At 38.3% G+C, this 23774-nt stretch overlaps 2 protein-coding genes across 3 annotated transcripts in view; one reads left to right on the top strand and one right to left on the bottom strand.

Annotated features, from left to right (window-relative positions):
• Nucleotides 1-23774, top strand: part of LOC131431604 (UDP-glucosyltransferase 2-like) — a 48496-nt gene that overhangs the window by 3766 nt on the left and 20956 nt on the right. The gene's annotated exons all lie outside the window — the stretch shown is intronic.
• Nucleotides 1464-22261, bottom strand: LOC131431602 (uncharacterized). Its single transcript, XM_058597420.1, has 7 exons — nucleotides 21584-22261; nucleotides 6895-6953; nucleotides 5399-6829; nucleotides 5193-5333; nucleotides 4997-5133; nucleotides 4786-4925; nucleotides 1464-4729 (listed from the first exon to the last, which is right to left on the bottom strand). Exons 1-7 carry the CDS (start codon nucleotides 22071-22073, stop codon nucleotides 2973-2975), a joined length of 4155 nt encoding a protein of 1384 aa, XP_058453403.1. The 5' UTR covers nucleotides 22074-22261; the 3' UTR covers nucleotides 1464-2972.

Raw genomic sequence — 23774 nt, forward strand, 5'->3', positions numbered from 1 at the left:
ATTGGCGGATTCATGTTTACCAGAGATGCCAGTTTCACAGATTAATACGTGTTCAACCAATTCTCAAAAAGTCGGCGCACTTCAAGTTCTCTATAGGTCTATAGTAACAATAGTCATTTCCAGTAGCGTAACCCAGGGGGGGGGGGGGGATAATGACAGAAAACGATTCATAAAGATTTATTACTGCGGGCGCTGAAATCTATCGTAGTTTTGGTTTCCAAAGATGTTCTGGGCTGTTATTACTTCGATTTATCATATTTTAGACACTTTATAGATTTTCAATATATCGATGAAATAATGAGAATTGAAATTCTACTGATTTTTCCTACAGACGTTATTTCAGTTTCGTCTTGTCATAGAGGAACGAGTGACGAAGGCAATTATACTCTCTTCTGTATCAATGAAAGATGGAAATGCCTCGGCTTTATTCGTTTGATTTGGATGCGGTCGTTCATGAATGGGACTGTAAAAAAAACGAACATGATTGGATTGGATTCTTTCATTGAGAATGCGTGACAATTTTAAGCTCTGGCTAAAAGTACCGTGATAATCGAAAGGGAAAAAGAACGAAGAGAATCTGTTATTTGCACTTATGTCTTAATGAAAATTCTGTACAGAATTGTGAATACCATTCGACTCAGTTCATCGAGATTCATATGACAGGTCTTATAGTCCCATAGAATTATTATTCTGCGGCAAATAAAAGAAACTGACTGGACCGATTTTCACGAATTCAAATATAAATTAAAGGTCTTGCAATCCCATAGAACGATAGTGTATTTTATCCGGATACAACTTACGGTTTTTGAATTACAGGGTTATTAGTCGAAAAAATATTCAATTTTAAGAACGAGTTTGTATACATCAATCACTATACAAAAACAGATGGAATTCTCTTGATTTCGAATATACCGGATCCCAGTACACGATTTCGGAAGTATCGGAAATTGTGTTCAAAACCTCCTAAACAGTACTCACTTCATTCTCTCAGAGATGGCGAACCCGATCTTCACGAACATAGGTTCAAATAAAAGGTCTTGTCCATAGACTGTTTCGTTTGAAAAAACCGAAACTGACCCTCAAACAATACGAATACGTTTTGAGTTTGAACTTAGCAACGAGAGTGTAAGAAACCGGATAGAAGAATCAGGTTCGAAAATGGCTTCTTTGGGCTTGGTTTGGCATCAAACGAAAAGAACATGGGGAATCGCGATGTACAGGTGATATCACTTTTCTCATTCTGTTTAAAATGACATCTGAAACCTAAAATCTGCATCCACAATAGGAACTCTGAGTAAGATGAATCGATCAAGTTGATGGTAACTTACGAAATATCCTTGGCCGATTGAGAGAGTTTTATTCTAGTATTTTCTCGTCAGTTCTCAATGGAAGTACTTTTTTTCAATTATTGCAAGGAGTTTCTGATTAGGCCGCTTGCGTGACCCAGTAATAAGAGAAACCGATTTTACACCATTAATACCGTAAACAGTATTTTATTGTTTTCTCTCTTAAAATATACAGCTGTAATCGAATGGATAGATAAATTTATATTTATAATAAAATATACATACAACGCGATAGCTAATCTTTGCGTGTCTGTGTGTGTGTTGTACATAAATAATATTTTATAAAAATAATATAAAACGGAAGAGCTACTCAATAGTTCAAAACTAATGCTTTGTGTTTAATTACCGATTTTGCTTACTGTTTGTTTTATTTTTTGCGAAGCACAAGGAAACTGTTAGATAAGATAAGAAAACAAACACAGCAATATTCCGCTGCAAGATGCTGCAAATGCAGAGGACAAGAAAACCTGTAGATGTAAGGTTAATCCAGACGACGTTTATCGTGGGAAATAATTTAACTTATCATCCTTAGCATACTTGAATTCTAAATATCGACAAGAAAAACACGAAAATTAGCCATTATTGTGAAACGTCTCAATCCAGGACATTACTAGACCCTAACTCATTACTGCTATACATCCTCTTTAATATTTCGCTCAACGATTTGAAACATTGGGCAATCGCTCGCTGTATTACAACTCGAAATTTTTACGTTCTCTGCTTGCAGAATAAATTATAGCCAGTTTAACAGATCATCAACAAGGTAAATTAACATTCGCCTCTTTCAATGTACACAACTACGTGCACTCATTTAAAGATGTGTGTGTGTGTGTGGGAGTGTTTTTATTTTATTTTGTTATTCATTTGTGATTATTACGTTATCCTGAATCTAACTTTTGTTCTACGTAAGTTTCTCTAAATCTATTTGCTATAATTATCCTCTGCTTAGATATTAGATTTGCATTTTCTGCTTCATTTTGTTGTTGTTGTTGTTGTAGAGATAAAAATATGTTTTAATTGTTGTTTCTTTGTTTTCTACACAACTTGATAAAGAAAGCAATATAATAAAACAAATGTTTTATATGCATATGCGGGAGGTCGTGTACCAGCTACATATTACTACACGGAAAAGGTTTTCAACTGTTCAATTAATAACGTGATTTTTGCCTTTTCCTCGCCCTTTGGAAAACAGGAGAGATCGTGAATCAAGACTTGAAAGCACATTTACTGCTGTTTATGTCCACTGTACTGTCAGTGTTTGTATAGAGAGATGGCAGTGTAGTGTTTTTTTTCTACTAAGGTGCTAGAATGGATGTAATAGCAGAAGCATTATATACAACTACCAACAATGCTGAATTTTATAATCTGTTTGAGTTAACGTCTGATCTAAAATTACGCCAATGAAGACCTATTTTTTCAATATGCATATTGGCTTGCGAATCTCCACAGACTCTCCGAATTGCGTTCGGAAACAACGTACGAAAAAAACGAACAAGCTGAACAAAGAAAAGGAACATGGTAGAATAAACATTCCCTGACTCAGCGAACCACGAAAGGACGAAGGGACGAAGAAAACTGTAACGGATTCATCACAACTTTGACTAAGGAGCGTGGAATAAAGGAAGATTAAAAACTGTTCGCATTTCGATTCGGTGTGCTATCCATACGTGCCATAATAGAACTTAACAAATCACTGGATGTTTTGGATGGTGCTTTAGACGGCGACGGCGATGACGATGACGACGACGACGACGACGACGATGTGTGGCTGGAGATGAATTGTTTCGCGTGATGGACACTGCTGCTGCTGCTGTTGCCGCTTGTTCCGGTGTGGTTGGTGTTAGCTTGAACAACTTTTTTCACTTTCGGTACAGCCGCTGGGTGCCGCTCGATGCTATCGTAACTGTTCAGGGAGACGGCAGCAGTTGCCGGTGGAGTGGGTGGTAAAGGTGGTAACGGTGGCGTTTCAATGGGTGGTGGAGGTGGCGGAGGAGCGAGGGTAAACGATTCTGTCACTGCATGTATAGACTTTATTTCACCGTGATCGACGGGTATCGCGTTCAGATGTTGGTCGTCATCTACGATAGTAGTTGTGATAATTTCCTCATCCGGCTTCAGCAGCAGCAACGTTTCGGTACTAATTTCATCACCTTCCGCCGAAATGGTAGTTTCTACTGCAACGGTAAGCTTGGCTTCGTCGTTGCAATGTATCACAGACTCGTAATTGCTTTCGCTACTGATGAGTGCTGCTGGATTGGTATCCTCCATGATAGCTTGGCCATCGATGACCAAGTTGCTACTGGCGCCGGTTGTGATATCGACAGTATGTTCGATTTCGATTTCAGCGGCAACCGGTGGCACCACAGTCATCGTGTGTTCTTTCTCTTTCGTCACACTCGAAGTAGACTCCCGACGACTGCTGCTACTGCTATGGGTATGCCGTTCCGACGAGGACGATGAGTGTGACAACTTTCGACTACGTTCGTCCGAACCGCGGTGCTTTGAAGATGAACTTGATGATTTGCTCGACGAGGAATGATACTTATGACGTCGATGGTGATCGTGATCACCACGGTCACGTTCTCGATTCTTATCTCTTTCTTTATTCTTATCCTTATCACGGCTTTGATACTTTTCCTTTTCTTTGTCGTTGTCACGTTCACCGTTCGAACGATGCTTGTCCTTCTTGCTACTACTGCTGCTGCTGCCGCCATGATATTTGTGTGCAGAAGATGACGACGAGGACGAATGTTTGTGACTGGAACTAGCACTCTTCTTCTCCGTCTTCACTGGTTTGTCATCTCTAACCAACTTTCTCATGTCAATTTTAGCAAGCTTTTCAGCATCGACCATAACCAACTCTTTCTCGTCCTTTTCGTTCGGAGTCGATTGTAAATCTTTCTTTTCGGATTTTTTTGGCTTTCCGTCATGTGTTCGCTTAATCGGTGTATGTTTCTTCTCCTCGACCGAAATTGGGTGGGGCAAAATCGTTTGCTTCTCTTTGTAATGCGGTGGATCAACCTCATAACCGTGGGCTATTTCCTGTACTACCTCCTTGTCCGGATAGTACTGTTTGAGTCGAAGATGCCACGCTATGCTCGTGACAGCCGTCACCGTTCGAAACTGATGAATAATATTGCGGGGAAGGAAGTAGATGTCATTGTCGAACAGCGATATCCGAGAATACTTGATACCCTCCCTACGCAACTGGTTCAATTTAGCATCCTCCACCCACTGGACGCACTGCGAGATCGGTGGCTCGTGCAGATCGAGCTGCAGTTTCTCCACCAGATGGGGAAAGTAGTGAGCGTCAAAAGCGACCACGTCCTTGGTAATACGATTCAGTTCGTCCGGTATCCCACACTGGACTGCCTTTAGCACACCTGTGGAAATTTCACAATTAAAGAAGGATCAAAGGATTGAAGCATAATTTACGTACCAACTGCCGCCGTTGTCATTCGGTCATGACCATGCCCAACGTGATCAGCGTGAGCCTTTGTACGATCCTCAATCATCGTTTCTCTTGCTTCCGATAGTCGGGGAAGGTATTGCAAATTTCTCAGCTCATTGATTCGTGTCCTAGAACGAAAAAAAAAAACGAAAACATTCAATCCCGACTCTCCCGACTGTAGCGCAACGAACGACAATACCTTTGCCTTTTCATCGGTGTTTTGTTGATTTCAGCCGTCGGGACCAGCTGTTCTCCGGGTCGAATCCACAAGATTGGACCATCGTTCGACAATCGCGGATCCATTTGGACAATTGACAGTTCTCCCCAAGGCATCGTCTGCAAATGTATTTTAGTTTGAGAAAACGTCACCAGGATGAACATTACCAAAACATTACCTTATTAAGAAAGGGGTTATCTTCCAGTCGCTTCAGTAAATCGGGAAAATATCCACCAACTTCCTCGTGAACCTTCCCAACCAGACTAATCTGGTGTAGGGGCCCGTAGCGAATCGTTCCTTGGGAGTAATTCTTTATAACCTTCAATTGAAAATAAAAACGCATTTAAAAGCATTTCACGTCGTATTTGTTCCACCCGAACCTACCTGTTCATTGTACTGACTCATCGTGCATGTTTCAATATCTGAGTTTCTGCCCAACACTCCGGCCTTGACCGTCAGATTGGCATAATTTTCTGCCATATGTTCCAACAAGTCCGGCAGATAACTGGCTGCATTATGTACAATTCCCATCACATGATCTGCGTATCCATCGTCATCTTCTCGGAAGCACACGGCGAAGAATTCATTCACCAGTTCTTCCATTTCGCTCTCCGGCAGCACACTGATTTCATCTTGGTACATGTGTACAACGGAAGCGCCACCATTAGGATGTACCTCAATTCGCATGAACCGGCCATACTTGAGATGTTCGAGTCCTTTCCGATGACAGTGCATGTCCCGGTTGACAGTTGATATTCGCGTCGACGATTCCAGTGGCACCACACCGGATATCGAGGGGACACCGTCCATTTTTTCGCGTTTGCACTGAATTCCGATGTTGGCCCGTTTAATTTTGGATCGTTTGTAACACCGAGAACACTCCCGACTACTTCCGCTGCTGCTCCTGTGTACGGACGCGGAAGAGGATGAAGATGACAGCTTGCTGTTGCTGCTGCTGCTACCAACATGCGACGACGATTTATTGCCGTGATGCTCGTGTAGGGAGTTTTTCTCCACTGAAACCTCCTGCTTAATGTGAACGGTTGGGTTTGAGATACTGTTACTGTTTGGTAGCGCTGACGCTGTCATGTTGGGACTGCCGTTGACCAACTTTTCCGGAGTCAATCCGGTATCGGTTTGAATTTCCTTCTTTACGAGAACCGTTTTGTCGTCTAGATTCTTGGGTGATTCAATCTTTATCAAAATATTTGAGTTCTTATTACTAGTTAAGTTAGTTGTACTGCCGGTGACACCACTGTTGCTGTTACCAGTGTTGCTGACGGGGCTGCTGTTGGTTTCGGCGAATGTCAAAGCTCGTGAAACATCGTCCCGCGTCTTGTCTGGTTTTAAAGGTTTATACTCCTTCTTGATGAAGATATCTTGCTTTTTGACCGTGCTATTCTCATTGTTACTCCTTTCGAGATTTAGCAACAGGTTTATGGGAGAAATAGGAGTTCCTCCAACCGCAACGGCTGCTGCCACTGCTGCCGTGACGGGAGTTGTTGGTAAGCTGCTGCTGTTAAGCAATCGTCCTCCTATGGGGCCTCCTCCTCCTCCTCCTGGTGTTGACGATTGTTGCTGGCCCATCAGATTGGTATCGATGGTCAGCTCTTGCTTGATCTGGGCCGGAACGACAATGACGGAAGTGGTTTTCTCCGCAAGGTCTTGTTTCTGCAGCATGTGGTGTTGATTTTCCTTGTTTTGAATCAACGAATTGCAGGTTGATTTGTCCTTGGAACCAACACTGCCGGGTATAACTTGTGAACCGCTACTTATGCCACCGTGTTCTTCGGAACGGCGACGTTTCTTGTGATCCTGTAACAAGTTAGTGATGGAGATAAAAAACGAATAACGAAAATTTTAGCAGAGGTAACCTTTACCTTGTCACGATCCCTATCCTTGTCTTTGTTCTTCTTTTTCTTGTGACTTCGAGGTTGTTCTGTAAGATTAAAAAAAAAGAAAAATTCGCATAATTTTTTTTGTTGTAATTAATGAACCTTTCGCTCTTCTAGGAAAAGTAAAACATTTATTTTTACTAGTATACTAGTTGTTTATTTTTATTGAGAACAAGCCTCTAGATGGCCCAATACTAAATTAAATAACAATCGAGATCGTGTCAGACGAGTTCTAGTTTTCATCAAGCTTTGGAAAAAGGCGAGTTTCGAATTCATGCATAAAGGCAATGGTGAAATTGAATGATTTGCGGTACGGATTGGTCCATCATCCTCCATATTCTCTAGACCTGGCCCCCAGCGACTATTATTAAAACAAACAACAATTTAAAACAGTGTTGAGCCAATTTTTCCGTATTTTCGATGGTTTCTTCAAATGACAGTATGACAATTTAAACACACTTCTTCTTCTAATTCCGAAATCGGAAGTCGCATCTGGATGAAATTCAACAGCAATGCAAAATCCTATGACCTTTCATCTGTACCTAAGTTGATGAAAATCGGTTCAGTCATTTCTGAGAAAAAGGAATTAGTTCCGTTTTAGAGTTTTTGGCTACTGTTTCTGGAACCGAGAATTAGGAACCGAAACATCGGAAATCAAATACGCACAATATAAGAATTAAATGAAAAATTCGAAGGACTTAATATACGCAGAAACATATTAAGTGCTTCGAATTTTTCATTTAATTCTTATATTGTGCGTGTTTTGTCAGTTAATGGCCTAAAAATTTGATTTCCGATGTTTCGATTCCTAGTTCCCGGTCATGGAATTTCGACACTAAAGCTCTGTAAGTTCGGAGCCAGAAATCGTATCAAAAACTAAATTCCATTTCGACGAAATGACCCGCTCCCGGTGGTGTAGTGAATCACGTGATCAGATTCAAGAATTGCGAAATCATTGAATTGGCTAAATTTACCGTGGGTAGTCTACTCAAACCTTTCCGTGAGGGTAAAACCATTGGTCGGAATGATGACAGTAAGTCTCGTAGTAGATCTTACGATCGAAAGCTCAATTGAAAGATATTGAAGACGATTAGAGTAAAGAGTGAATCTAGAACTCGCAGGATGATGCCCTTGCTATGACATACAGTTCCAACAAAAGGATCGTCAATTTATACACAGCTGGCAGCTAAACCTGGTACTGAAGCTGAAATGAAGGAAACTAAACAATTCCACAAAAGGAATGTAATGCCATGACTTTGCTTACTTTGCCCGATAATAAATTCTTGTTCTTTTTCTGAACCCGATCTCGACCCGCATCAGTTGGATTCGGATTGGTTTCCAATACCTAATCATTTCTATTACCCATGTTATGTATCGAATAGTCGATAAAATGTATGTACAGATGAACTTTGTGTGGTTTTTCCAGCAACAGTTTCATGAAGTCACGGCGAGATGTCCCAAACTGATTTAAATTTGTTAAATTTGTTCGTCTAAAAAATAAACTCTTGTTTTGGAAAGAGATTTGAAACTGCGGTCAAATTTCTCATATTTTGGTTACAAATGAGACTATGAAACCGAAGCCTTGAAAAGAAGATTGTCTGATTCTGGCATTTATAAAAACATACAAAGATTTGGTTAGCTACCATTACCATCGAAAAAAATGCTTCAAAGATACCATGACCACTGGATAGGGCAACTGTTAAATGGAAACTGAAGCATACCGCCAAAGCAACTCGGGATACTAGATCGAGTGAGAAGAGATAGTGAAGTGAAATGGTTGCTGAAGTTGACGAACCGAAGGATAAAAAATGATGCTAGATTCAAGAAATTCGAAATACAAGAATACGAAAATCCAATAAGAATTGTTGTCCAATTGTTTTATTTCATCAGATCTGTTTTCGTCTTTTTTATAAAGAAAGACTATGCAATCACTGAGAAAATCGATAGTTTGAAGTAAGGCCCGGAATGCCAACTGTCATATAGCATTCGAATCAGTTCGTCGAGTTCGCCAAATGTATATGAGACAAAAATATTCACTTACTTTTTTCAGAGATGATTAAGTCGATTTTCCCAAACGAATTTCTTTAATCCACAGCTCTGGCAAGTTGATGACCTAACAAACTTACATCGGATATACCTGCCTCCAGAATCCGATTCCGAAAGTACTCGAAATAGTGATTAAAAACTTCAGAACGGAACTCACTTTTGTCGGAGATTACTCAGCCGAACTTAGACTCAAATGAAAAATCCCACAATTTTTTACGGAATTCCTGAATTTTGTCGAGTACAGGATGACGAGTGTTTGAAATTTCAAGCCGACGATGCAAAACAGGCAAAACTTCTTCTAAATTGAAATCAACACTGTTCCGATGTTGACCATGTAAGTTGCTGACCTTACGAATCGACTTCGGTAGTCTCCGGAATCCGGTTGCGGAAGTATCGAAATAGGGATGAAATTTCCGCAAGACTAAGCCTAAATAACGGAATAAAATCTTCCAATTTTGGCATAACACGCCCGAAAAAACTCTCCTGTTTTTATTCAGTTTTTTCAAGCAATCCACGGTAATATTTAGGAGAATTTGAGAAAGACATCATCACATAACTAGTTGGATCAAAACAGTTTTTTGTACTCAAGGTGTATGACAATCCAAGTCCGGTTTTTGCGCTATAATTTTGCATAAGGTTTACTCATACTTAAAAGCTTCATCATCCAAAGAGATAAGATTGATCTTTCCAATACCCATCATTGCACAGTGGTCATAAACGGGAAATTAGCGTGGCGAAAATATTTTCACTATGAAATATAAGTTTTTTGTAGTTGGTGTCTTCACAAAATTTGTTTGTAATCAAATGGCACTCCTTTTAATGAACAAAGTTACTAGGGTGGTCTTCATTTAGATTGACATCTGAAATCAAACTTTCTTAATTGAACTCATAAATGATTTTGTAGTACAATAAAGTTGTAGGAAATTTTATTTTGAGCAACTTTGCTAAAAAAAACACCTCTCTAGCTTTTCATTTGATCGAGTTACATCAGTTCGATCAAATGAAATGCTAAAATAACCATATTACGCAGTATCTCTAATCCTCAGTTACTCAAACTCAATTGAAACAGTTATTTTGGTAATAAATCAATTAAAATTGTTCTGCAATCTATTTTCGGCTGTAGTTTTCGTGTATCTCATTTCTCGAAAGGACAATGTATGGAACACTTGTAGAACTAATTTGATACTATTATATTGCTGAAAGAAGTATGTTGATACGTTAAGGCGTTTAAGAGTTATGCAATGTTTTTGAGTTTTTTGAAGGTATTTTTAAAACTAATTTAAATAAATAAAAAAAAATAACACCCTTCCAATTTTCTCTTAAATTTTTACTTATACCTTTCAGGAACCGCATAGGATACATTTTCATCGATCTGGCATCTTATGAATATTAATATTTGAAGCTTGACTAGTTTTTGATGAGAAAGCAATCATAACTTTTTACTGATAGTTCATATGAAAAAACTTGGCACAGCAAAATTGTGCGCATTGATTAGTTCAACAACTCTTCTGATGACAACTTTTCCATAGAAAGTTTCACAAAAATGTTAAAACAAAAAAAAAGATTTTTCAGGAGCCACCCTACTTGTAATCGGGAAAACTGATGTAACTCGATCAAATGAGAAGCTAGAGAGGTGCTTTTTTCAGCAAAGTTGCTCAAAATAAAATTTCCTACAACTTTATTGTACAACAAAATCAGTTTTGAGTTCAATTAAGAAAGTTTGATTTCAGATTTCAATCTAAGTGAAAACCATCCTAGTAACGTTGTTCATCAAAAGGAGCGCCATTTGATTATAAAAAACGTGCTCAATCCACCTAGCAGTGTAACAATCGATTAAACATTCCATGATATGTCGAAGTAATTTTCACTTTAGAGTTTAGGGTAATTTAAGGTACTTCCAGAGCCGATATTCAGAAACCAGCATAACCCTAACCAATTCGTATGGCCATATGAAGAATAAATTGCAATAGTTTTTAGTCCAACTTTAAAGCTTTTCGGGATTGTCATCTTCTATATCGCTTTGAATTTTAAAAATTCATCGTCCTACAATTCGAGAATCGGAAGTCAGAATTGGATAAAATTGGATTTATTTTAATTTGAACTTTTGTTTTTGAAATTTGATTAGGCTTTTTTTGAGAAAACGACTGAGCTTTGAGAAACGATTTGATACTGGAACCGGAATTCTAAAATCGGTATGGCCGAAGTCAGATAAATTCACCTGAGTAGCTGTTTAGTTTACATTTGTTTCAAAATGTTTGAAAATCAATGTAGACATCTTTGAGGAATCGTAGTGCGAATTTAATTTTTTGGTGCCTTACGAAACGAAAACTGAATACAACCAAAAATGAAATAAGTTTATTTGGTTATCGACTATCCAAATCTGCTAACCCGATAAACCTGATTAATTTATGTGAAATAGACATTTTTATACTAATCACCCTGTATCTCCAAAACCGGAAGTTGGATTTGACTGAAAAACAAGATGTTTTATAGAATCTTAAAACTTTTCATTTGAATCTTAGATGATTCTTAGATTTCATTTGAATCTTAGGTCGGCTCAGCCATCTACAAAAAAATGAGTTACACAGTTTTAATTTCGTTTCACATAGCATCCTGTAGTTCCAGAACCAGAGGTCGGAACCAAACATAATTCAGAAACCTTGTTTGGGAGTATACGACTTTTCATATGAATCTGAGTTTGTAAAAAACGGTTTAGTCATCTCCGAAAAAATTGAGTGAAATTATTTGTCTCACACGCATTTGCTGATCTCGACGAACTGATTCGAATGGTATATGACTGTTATGTTCTTCCAGCATTTATTGCTGTTAATAGTTTAAATCAATATAATTATGGAATTGCTTTCAACTAGAAAATTCTGCCATGATCTGGTTTTCATATGTCATATTCGAACGATTATGTTGCCAAAAACGAACCGTGCTAAAATCGGTCCGAGGCAAAATATCATGCTGTACACAGTCTTTTGGGTACTTAGAAACAAATGTATGTAACAGTATAAAAAATCGTTTATGTTTTATGTTGCTTTCAAGCATTTCTTTGTCAGACAGCGCTCAAAACTTCTACTGCTGGAATAGGTGAAAAAGTCGCTTACATAAAAACTTCGATATCTCCGTTAAAAATGGACGGATTTTAACGATCTATGGCTTGCTGGATAGGTATTACCGTGCGGAACCTAAATCTAAAAATATATTCTGTTTTCAAGGTCAATTGTGACAGATACTGTAAAAAAACTGAAAAATTTGACATAAAACTTCGTATAACTCAAAAAGTAAACATCCGATCTCAAAACCATTCAAAAGCGTTCTGGGTGACGGGGAGACCTTTCATTTGCGACTAGTTTGATCAAAATCGGTCCAGCCATCTCTGAGATCTCGACCACTTAGTTGACAACACACAGATACACACACATACACACACACGGACATTTGTTCAGTTCGTCAAGCTGAATCGATTGGTATATGACATGCGGCCCTCCGGGCGTTGGAAAATTTGTCTAAAGTTTGAGCGAATTCTATACCTATTTTTTATATTTATAAAAAAAGGTAAAAAAAATTTTGTCACGCTAATTTCCCGTTTCGGACCATAGTGCATTGTAAGCAGCACCTATCTTTATTGTACAACGAAGAAGGGAATATGGGAAGATATCAAATTTACGAACAGTCGAATAGAATACGAATGAGGGGTACAGGTATAGCGTGATAGATTAGTCGATGCCTTTCACGCAGCCCACCTGGGTTCGATTCCCAACCCCGCACATAGGGTCAGAAAGCTTTTCTGGCGGTAGAGCGTATGACCTTAAGGTTAAAATTTCTATAATTGAAAAAAAAAGGAATACGAATATTTGCTAAAAGTTCTGAGTCATCAAAACAAATAAATAAGGTGTTTGTTGTAGCCCTCAGTTTCAGCGAGGACCTTTTCAGTCGCTGGGAGCCAAATCGGGCCAATACGGTGGATGTGGGAGCAATTCATAGTTCAAGTCATGTAGTTTTGCCATTGTTTTGATTGACTTGTGCCACGGTTGTCTTGACGAAACGTAATTTTTTTTCTTTGCCATATGCGGTCGTTTCTTTGAAATTTCAGCCTTCAAGCGCTCCAATAACACTATATAATATTCACTGTTTATGGTATTTCCTCAAGATAGTCGATAAATATTACACCACGCATATCCGCATATCCGATAAATATTACACCACATCCAAAATACCGAAGCCATAACCTTTCCAGCCGATTGTTGTGCTTTCGGGCGCTTTGGACGAGGTTCACCAGTTGCTTCACTTTTCGATCATTCAAAACGATTTTGTGAATTTTTTTTCTATGTTTTCTGGTGTTACCACCTCATTCGGACGTCCACTCTGCGTTCTGCATCATTGGTGTCTCTACGACCACGTTTAAAGGCAACAAACCAACGTTTTATTGGTGTATCTGGTGGAACGGAGTCTCCATGACACTTTTCAAGCCATTGCTATGCTTAAACGGTATTTTTCATCATCAAGAAGCAATGAAAAATTAAAACACGATTTTTTTTAATCCATTGTTCTGAAAATAACAAAAGTAGCGTCACTCTTAGCACAATAACTCACATACTAATGAATGAAATTTTTACAGCTGTCTCTTAGTATTAAGTGATAAATAAGGGACTGCAATACAACTAGCTCCATATATGTATTAGACTCTTTCGAACGTAACTTTACGAAATGCTGACCTTTTTGGCAACATCAAATTCAGGGATTTCGATTAAAATTACCCTAAACCTTTTCCTTAACCTTTGTACGTGATACTCTCGGTTTCCTTTCTATACCGCGCTTGTGATATAATGTCAACAAGTCGTTGAACCTTTTTAATTCTCTTGATACGTTTGAAGTTTACAGATTTTATATGTGAGCAAACAGATTTTTATACCTGTAACATTACAAACTACACAACTACGCAATACTTGAAATAGGAACTCTGCTAAATCTGGATAATTTATATCCAGTGGAAAAGTTGATTAGACAATTCAACTTAGTTCGAATTCCTGCAACGGCAGATCTACACACAAATATTTTCGCCGGGTTGTCACCATAACATATGGATATTTCGGGAAAAGTTGCTCGTAAAGACATCGTGGCTTGTTTTTACTGCTTCTCGCTGTTTTGCATTTCGGAATTCTTTCCATTTCCTGTTCAGTTTGCACTGATTATGTATAATAAAACATTGGAATATCCCCATTAATAGCTATCTCAACAAACCATTGATTGCATCAAACTTAGATAAGAAACGTGAACGACATATCATCTTTTCATCTAAAAATCAGAAATACTAACTTTTCAATTAATTTTTTAACTAAAATGTTCTGAATTACAAGAAAAACGAGTGCCTTACTTTTAGTGGAATAATTTGTCACGCCGATAGAATGCAACTGCTACTGTATGACCTGTTTCAATTATGAAAGCGGAAGCGGGAATCGTCATCGTCATCGTTCAGCAGTTCCGTACAGTGACAAAGCTTGTTATGTAACGTTTCAGGATCAACAGAAACGATAACCATAGTTTGTTGTTAGAATCAATACCGTCTAATCACGGTTCCCATTGATGCCAAAAGTGTGACTTTACGTTTACCAAAGACGTTTTACCGCGAACGTAGAACGTGCAAAACAAATGCCAAAATCCACAACAGAGCGCCAGAGTAGCGATTTTCAGCCCGATGCAAACAAAACGCCAACCCACAGCTCAGGTTCGCTGGCAGGTATAGGCAGGCAGGTACTACGGCACTCGGCAAGACGAAGCGACGACGTCGAGAGAGCGCGGTGATGGCTGCGAAGAACTGGGACTGACGTACAGCCGTAAAGAAGCGTATTACACACAACCTGCATCACAAGTACTGTGTATAACTAACCATACATACCTACATGTAGCTATCATCTATTCTGTGCCGGCCATACTGCAGGAAGCTTGACGCTTGGGGAAAGACACAGAAGACTGCAGAGGCATCGGATGGGTGCTAGGTGCCTGTGGGAGGAAACATTTGAGTCATAAAAATTTTCCCCGCTCGGACGGTCGGTCTCTAGTTGCCGTTCCCGCCGTCGGAAACGAACGCCTGCCTGCCTGTTACAAACGGACAGTTAAAAACAAAATTTGAGTCAATACGAACACTGGAAGGGTCAATAGCTTTTAGTTAACTGGAACGTCACCGCCGTAGGATTTTTGGTTTAAAATTAATGTTTTGCACTTGGGGAAGATGGTGTCTTAAACGAACGAGATGTTTTTCGTCCCTTTGCGATGGGTTGATTCCATTTCAAAATTGATTCCGATGAACGTTAAAACTCTTAAGTTATCTGTAGACACGACAGCCTACTAATATTTACAAATGTTTTGAATGATCTGTAATGCAAAGTGGAGTCCCCCAGCATAATCCGCCGATCGGTGAAAGTTGAGACCGAAGTTTATGAAATGTAAAAGTAAATTTTCTTATACAAAACTACTATAATTTTTTATTGCTAGAACTATATTCTATTTATAGTGATGCCCAGACAATATACTACGTCGTCTTGTTCGACCAGTAGGAAGGTTTCTTCAAACATAATGAATTCTAAAATATTGCCATTGGAAAAAATGTGTCCTTTTCATCGTGATCCATACTGACAATATTGATAATTGATGCGCGTTGTCACCACAGTAGCAATATCTGAAGACCAAATGCAATTTTTAGTACGAATCATTAGTCAAACTTTCGTTCGTTTGATCAGTAAAGACTGTCCCAGAAAGTATGGACGCAACCAAAAACCGCTGCCATTTCGCATTGGTTCAGAATCTGTCAATTTTTATGGTTGCGTCCTGTTGTTTACACTCTTTTCTAACCACTTGTGCAGTTGTTTATTCGTTTTCATTAGTTTGTTTCGAAATGCGTGGACTTTCAGCAGAACAACATCGAAAAATTGTGACAAATGGTGCACAAAACGCGGACTGTCACTGAGAAAGATAGCAAAAATGGAAGGAGTAAGTGAAAAAGCCGTGCGAAATGCAATCGAAAACGGGTCGAAAAAAGGTCCTGCTAACCCTGAGTTGGATAAACGTATACTGAAGGCGTTCGAGCAAAAGAAGGAGGTTTGAGTTCGGTGTGGCCAAAAAAGTGGGCACTTCGAAGTCAAATGTTCTTCGTGCTAAAGAACGTTTGAATCTTCGAATCTATAAGAAGCAGAAACAACCAAAACGTAGTCCGAAACAAGAAGCATCGATCAGGCCGAGGGTTCGAAAGCTGTACAATACGATTCTTGCTGGAAATTTGAACTGCATAATCATGGACGACGAAACCTACGTGAAACTCGATTACAAATCCTTGACGGGACCACAATATTATACGGTGCGAGAAGGGCAAGTGTTAAACCAGTCCGAGACATCGACTGAAGTCGAAAAATTTGGTAAGAAAGCTATAGTCTGGCAAGCAATGTGTAGCTGCGGTGAGATTTCGAAACCCTTCATCATCACTGCTTCAGTGAACAGCGAAATGTACATCAAGGAATGTTTACAAAAACGACTTCTTCCCCTCGATTCGAAGCCGCAAGGATCCTGTTGTCTTCTGGCAAGATCTTGCTTCTTGCCACTTCTCGAAATCAACGGTAGAATGGTATACTACCAAAAATGTCAGTTTCGTCCCAAAAGACATGAATCCACCAAATTGTCCACAACTTCGACGAATTGAGGAATGTTGAGCATTAACGAAGGCACATCTTAGGAAACATGTCTCGGCAGCCGAAACCATTCAACAGTTCGAAAAAGATTGGAAAAAGTGTCAAAACTTGTCGCCAAGAAGTCTGTACGGAATTTAATGAGGAACGTGCGAAAGAAGGTGCGCCAGCTAGTCTGCAATGGCTAAGTAGCAAATGTTGAGAATAATATTCTGTTGTTGTAGTCTAATATTATGAGTATATCGAATAAAATTTGAATATCTGCCACTTGTGAATTATTTACAGCGCAATCAAAGTGCGTCCATACTTTCCGGGACATTCTTTAGTACTTTGCCAGGAAATCCATTGTCTGAACGTTTTGTTCATAAATCTTTCTAATATTTCTGGACTATATAAACAAATGAGTGGCGAAATGTCATCGCATTCACTCATGCTTTCTAACGAGCAAATAAAAAGAATATAAAAAACGTGATTAATCCACCTAGCAGTGAGATGATACCTTTTTTTTTAACAATCCGCATGTGTTATTTGCATGGATATTCTTAGGTGTTTTAGTTCTCATGACATTATTTTAATTATCGTCGTTTAAAACGGCAAATTGAGATTTTAATCACTCATTACCTTGTAATTTCGAATCTGCAAATCGTATCGAATTTCAATCTTAACGTGTGACTTTCGATTGAACATTCCATGAGATGTCGAAGTAAGTTCCACTTTAGAGTTTTTCGTCATTATTTATGGTACTTCCAGAGCCGGTATTCAGGAACAAGCATAACCCAAAATTAAACGAATGGCCCTAAATCAATACGCCAAACAATTTACATCTTCTATATCGGTATGAATTTTAAAAACTCATCATCTGTAATTCCAGAATCGGATAAAATTCACCAATTTTGTATGGGACCTTAAGTCTTTAAATTAAATTTTTGTTTTTGAAGTTCGATTTGGCTTTTTTGAGAAAATGATTGAACTTTGAGAAACGATTCGATACTGGAACCGGAATTCTAAAATCGGTGTAGCCGAAATCAGTTAAATTCACCTGAGGAGTGTCTAGACATCTTTGAGAAATTGTAGTGTGAATTAAAATTTGGGGGTACCTCTCATTTGAATCATAGTTGATTCTTAGATTAATTAATTACATTATTTTAATTTCGTTTCACATATCATCCGGTGGTTCCGCAATCAGAAGTCGGATCCAAACGTAATTCAGGAACCTTGTTTGGGAGTATACGACTTTTCATATGAATCTGAGTTTGTAGAGTTTGTAGTTTAGCCATCTCCGAGAAAATTGAGTGAAATTATTTGTCACACCCGCATTTGCTGATCTCGACGAACTGATTCGAATGGTATATGGGTGTTATGTTTTTCCAGCATTTATTGCTGTAATTAGTTTAAAACAATATAATTATGGAATTGCTTTCAACTCGAAAATTCTACCATCATCTGGTTTACATATTCGAACGATTATGTTGTCAAAAACGAACCGTGCTAAAATCGATCCGAGGCAAATTGTCATGAGAAAGGATGCTGTGCACAGTCTTTTTGGTACTTAGAAACAATTGTATGTAACAGTATAAAAAATCGTGTTTCACGTTGCTCCCAAGCATTGCTTTGTCATACAGCGCTCAAAACTCCTACTGCTGGAATAGGGGAAAAAGTAGCTTACATAAAAACTTCGATATCTCCGTTCAAAATGGACGGATTTTAACAATCTATGGCTTGTTGGATTGCTATTACCGTGTGGAATCTAAGTATAGAAACATATTCTGTTTTCAAGGTCAAATGTGACAGATACTGTCAAAAATTTTGACATAAAACTTAGTATAACTCAAAAAGTAAACATCCGATCTCAAAACCATTCAATAGCGTTCTGGGTGACGGGGAGATCTTTCATTTGCGACTAGTTTGATCTAAATCGGTCCAGCCATCTCTGAGATCTCGACCTCTTAGTTGACAACACACATACATACACACACGCACACACGGACATTTGCTCAGTTCGTCGAGCTGAATCGATTGGTATATAACATTCGGCCCTCCGGGCCTCGGAAAATTTTTCTAAAGTTTGAGCGAATTCTATACCTATTTTTTATATATAAAAAAAGGTAAAAAGGCGGGTCGGTAATGTTAGAGACATAACTGGATGTCGTAAATACGAAAACAACTGGCATGTTCCTCAACACTTCCGAATTTCAATTAGTTGACCAATTGTATGAATTATGCAAGCATTCCCCTTTTTCACTGCTAGAATTTGAAACGATGCACCTTAACTAAAGTTCAGATCAGTTGCATTAAACATTCTGAAACACAATTAAAGATTATGAAATAACCAGTATAGAGCAAATTAGTTACCATCAGTATCCGAACCCCTTTAAAGGCCAAGTTTGAAACAATATAGAGATCGGAAAGTTGAAAAAATACTATTCTAATTCCGTCTTACTCCATGACACGAGAACAAAACAAGTGGACTCATCATCGACTAAACTATTGCAGTGGCGCAATATCACACGGTCCCTTGACATGGAGTTTGTTTGAAGGAAAATATTTCAGTCAGAATTCTTTTTAATGGACAATTGTACCTAATTGTAAATTGTACAGTGATGATTGCTATTCCACATTGAAAACAGATTGCTGTCATCAAGCTTGTAATGTCTGATGTTCAATCTTCACATCCGAACAGGAAAACAAATCGAAAAACGTGAAAATGTATAATTTACGAGTTCAAAAATGTTACACATATGAGATCTGAAACGTTGATTAATGCCTGGCTTTAAAATCAATCAAAAAGAAATTTGATTTTGCATTAAAAAACAAATTAATGGTGACGAATTCGATGCTCTGTTTTAACAGACTTCGCAGACTTCTGATCCGTAAGTATACAGAACCAGTCGTGCTATGATCCGACTGATAGTGAAGGTCCACGAAAGGAAGGTAGAACCAAGGTTCAATCCTGTCCTTATATCTAGATGCTAATTAGGATGGGTTAGCACAATTTCTTTTCGATCAACAGACTTTGCTGCAGATTTATTTATATTCTGAACAAAGGCATGGTACAACGAACCTTCTGACATTGAATATGCTTCCTGGATGGGACTCGAATATACGACTGAACTGCATACATTTCTATACGATTGTTCGTTCTGCTTTCGAACACTGCTCTATCTCTACCTAAAAAGTACTGATAGAATCGAACCGATACAACGTCGATTCTTCTTCGATTGGAGTAGCCCTTATCGGCTACAGAACTACAACAGTCGCGAATTACTACACAGTCTTGACACACTAAAAGTGTGTCCGGAGCAGTCGTGGATTAGGGATTGACAAAAGTAAATTTCTATGTTCAACACCAAACTCATCGTAACAGTTCATCCCTTTGACGGCTTATACGATCTTTGCAAGTGTATTCGTAGGCTACAAGACTCCAGTCAGTTAAAAAAAATTCGAAAGCATTATTTTCATAATTCTTCACTTCCACAATTTCTGTTATTTTAGGATTCACATCCACGTATCGTTCGTTGGACAAAATGTCACATTTACTAGCACTTTTTGTTATAAATCCGAATTGAAATCAATCTTAGATTTGATCATTTAATCTTACATATTTTTTTTCTGTCTGATTTTATTAAATATCAAGTATTCATTTGGATTTCAATCCAATAAACTGCGATCGACTATCTGAAGATAGTTTATTTCTTGAAGTTGATGGACACCTTGCAAACGAGCAGAAGGATAGGTTTATTCCGATATAAGATTCAAAATCTGTACTTTCTAAAATGAAAAAAAAAAATTTTAAGTTTCAAAATTTTTGTGTAATCTTAGGAAATTTGTGATATCAAGACTAAAGAATAATATTTTTGTTTACTCTACTTGACTACCACAATTGCAACAATCGTGACGACGTAATGTTTTTTTCTGATGTCCAGGACAAAACAAAGTGACAACTATTCGGTCACCAATATTTGATCATTCTCAGTTAATTTTTCAAAAGGGCGTATAAGCAAGTGACAGTTTCTCTTTGTTTATTTTCTCTTCTATTAATTACCAAGCGGTTTCCACGTTTATCACTCAACTCATTGCTTGAAATGATACCCGAAACTTTCGACTTTCAAACAGAATAGTGATATCAAAGAAAATCTTTCTAATCGCATCACAATAATCGAAAGAGAGAGTGATTAAAGAGAAACTGTCACTTGCTTATACGCCCTAATGAAAAATCAACCGAGAATTTAGAACTGTAACCAAACAACAAGCAGTTTTTGTGTAAGATACAAATCGACCGTCCCACGACAAAAGGGCCTAACTGCAAATTACAGTTTCTCTGTTTACTTTTTCTTTCACGATTTACCGAACTGATTTTATATTTGACGCTTTACTCTTCATAAAACTTTCAAAGTAAAACTACAATCTTTCTATTTATATTGGAAACTTTAGAGAATTTGCAATAATGGCTCCGTAATAATCAAAAGAGAAAGTAAACAAAGAGAGGCTCTCATTTGCAGTTAGGCCCTTTTGTCGTGGGACTATCGATATATTCATTTTTTGTTTTGTTTTTTTTTTTGGAGAATACCATTGATTTTCCGGAGTTGTATAATGTTATTGATAACCAGACAATATTTTCGTAGAAACATTCACCAACATATTTTATTCACATGCCGTTCAGTTTACAATGTCGAGTATTTTTCAGTATTCAACAAAATTACTGTCGAATCGAATTGGAAACACTTGAAAAAAAAAACGGAAATATCGATCATAGTGAAATCCTTCAACATTGCATTGTTAGAAAATTCTAGTATTCGGAATGTTTCTGCTTTATAATTAAGCATACAACCATTCCCCTTCTGACTCAGCCAATAATTGTAGAGAGATTTGCGTGACGTTTTCTAACGCGAAAGGGCCAAATGAGGCGAATAGCTGCTAAATACAAGATTGAAAAACATAAAATTTACCATTATCAGCACGGCCCACGATGATATCCTTCGCCGGTGTAGCGCCTTTATCATTATTTTTAGCGAAAGACATTTTCGCGGTGCTGCTGCTGCCACCGTCGCCACCACTGCTGCTGTCTACGTGATTTTTCGACGCCTTCGTGCTCGGTTCCGCCACCGTCGCTACCATTACCATCGTCATCTTTGTCGTTCCAGCTACAGCTGAATTTGAAGTGACCGTGGCGGATGATGACGACGGGTTTGTTGTATTTTTCCGATAATCTGCTTCCGCTACTGATTCTGCCGCCAAGATTGGCTCTGTTTTTAAGATCTTTACACTGGTGCTGTTGTTAGCACTATTTTTATTACTGCCACTGAACTTTTCCTCTTGCTTTTGCTGCGTACAATATTTACTACACTCGGTTTTCGCCACTTGGAGTGCACTGTTCGACACTATTTGGCCACCATCGGGGCCGGGCTTCATCGTAGCGCACTTTTCCACTGGTTTCATCGCTGGTCGGAACGGATCTAGGGCCACATTTTCCTTCACGAATCACTAGCACTCGACGATTCACAACTTTTTCTCACGCATTCTAGGGCAGCCTTTTGCACCACTGCACGGATTTATTATGGTGTATACCCCCGAACGAATTCGCGACTCGACAGAAAATCGTAATGGCGACCGTGGGTAAATGCACGAGTTTGCCCAGTGGTCTTGCTAGCAGCACGGTGAAACAGTGGGAACGACGCAATCAAAGTGTTATACCGTTTGACAGTCACATCTGTTCGGTAGAACAGTTTCATTCGTCGGTTTAAGGGTATACCTTAATTTTTTCATAATTTTTTTTTCGAATGGTCCAGAAAACGATTATACAAATAAAATCAAACTGCCGTCGAAAACTTGTTACACAGAATGAAACTTTATCGATTTATTTCCCCAACCTTGCAAATAATGGTATGCTAATGCTACAAATGACAAATATATTCAATTAGCTTGTAAATTGGTTTTAAGCAGACCCTGTCAGCTTGGAGCGAAATCAATCTTCAGTTCAGCAACGCCATCGCACGGCATCACATTCAGCATCAGCACGAATTTGACATTTCTCTTCCCTACTTCTATGTATGAGATTCGATGCGGACTCACCTGAGGGCGACATGCTCGCAAAAAAGGATGTTGCCAATGATTTGTTCGGGAAATGTGAGAGCTGGATATCTTGTTAATATGATGTCTTTGTTTTAAGCGAATTGAATTTAATGGTTTTTTTCGATTGTTGACAATCGACATAAACTGGTTGCTACACAAGCAGAAGAAACGAGAAAAGTCATTCAAAAATGTCATTGATTTTTTCATATGGTTTTTAAGTCTCCAGTTACAATTACAGACTCTCATTGTAACAGAACGGTGAATACTTCTTAGGGAACCAAACAAACCTATGTTATAGCAAATACAAATTATAATACGGAATACTCCGACCAATTTTCGAGGACACTTTTTGAGCTATGTGATACACTGTTAGGGTACATTGTCAGAGTGACAATGTACTTTATTAAATTTTCCATACAACTGGCAACGCTGAAGGGTACAATTCAACTCACCATAGTTATTGTTTATTATTCTGATCCCTGAGGTTGAATCAGAGAAATTTTTCTCCTGAGACTTTAGAAGTAAGTTGAAAAGCGTTTTATATTGTTAAAACGCATTTTTTTTATAGAATATATGATCATTGAATATAACGATGAGTCCAGCATACGAGGACAAACTTTTTTCGAGGTTGAGCCGTTGGAACACATGAATAATGATTAAGAACGGATTGCTACGCTATTCTGAGGCATATTGTGGGTGTCACTCGCGCTACTGCACTCGACAATCCTCACTACTATTTACAGTGCGAATGTTGCGAACTTACCGATGACTGCAGTCTCATTTCCACTCTTCCGGATCTTTCTGTTGCATATAAACTGCACCTCGAGTGCGGTAGGATGATCAATCTTTTTGACTGGTTTCAGGTATTTCGAACTGTTCTATACGGAAGTAACATAGACAAACAAGAACGCCAAGTGGATCTCAAGATACAGTATGATTTAAATTAAAGCAATATTTTTCTATTGCTTAACATAGTGCAGCTGTTGCAGTTTCAAGGTTTTATAAAAACGTTCAAGAAGACGACTGATCACGTAACAAAATTGGCCTGGTCTCTATTATGTTCAAAAC

Source organism: Malaya genurostris, chromosome 2 (assembly GCF_030247185.1).
Source record: "Malaya genurostris strain Urasoe2022 chromosome 2, Malgen_1.1, whole genome shotgun sequence".
Lineage (NCBI taxonomy): Eukaryota > Metazoa > Arthropoda > Insecta > Diptera > Culicidae > Malaya > Malaya genurostris.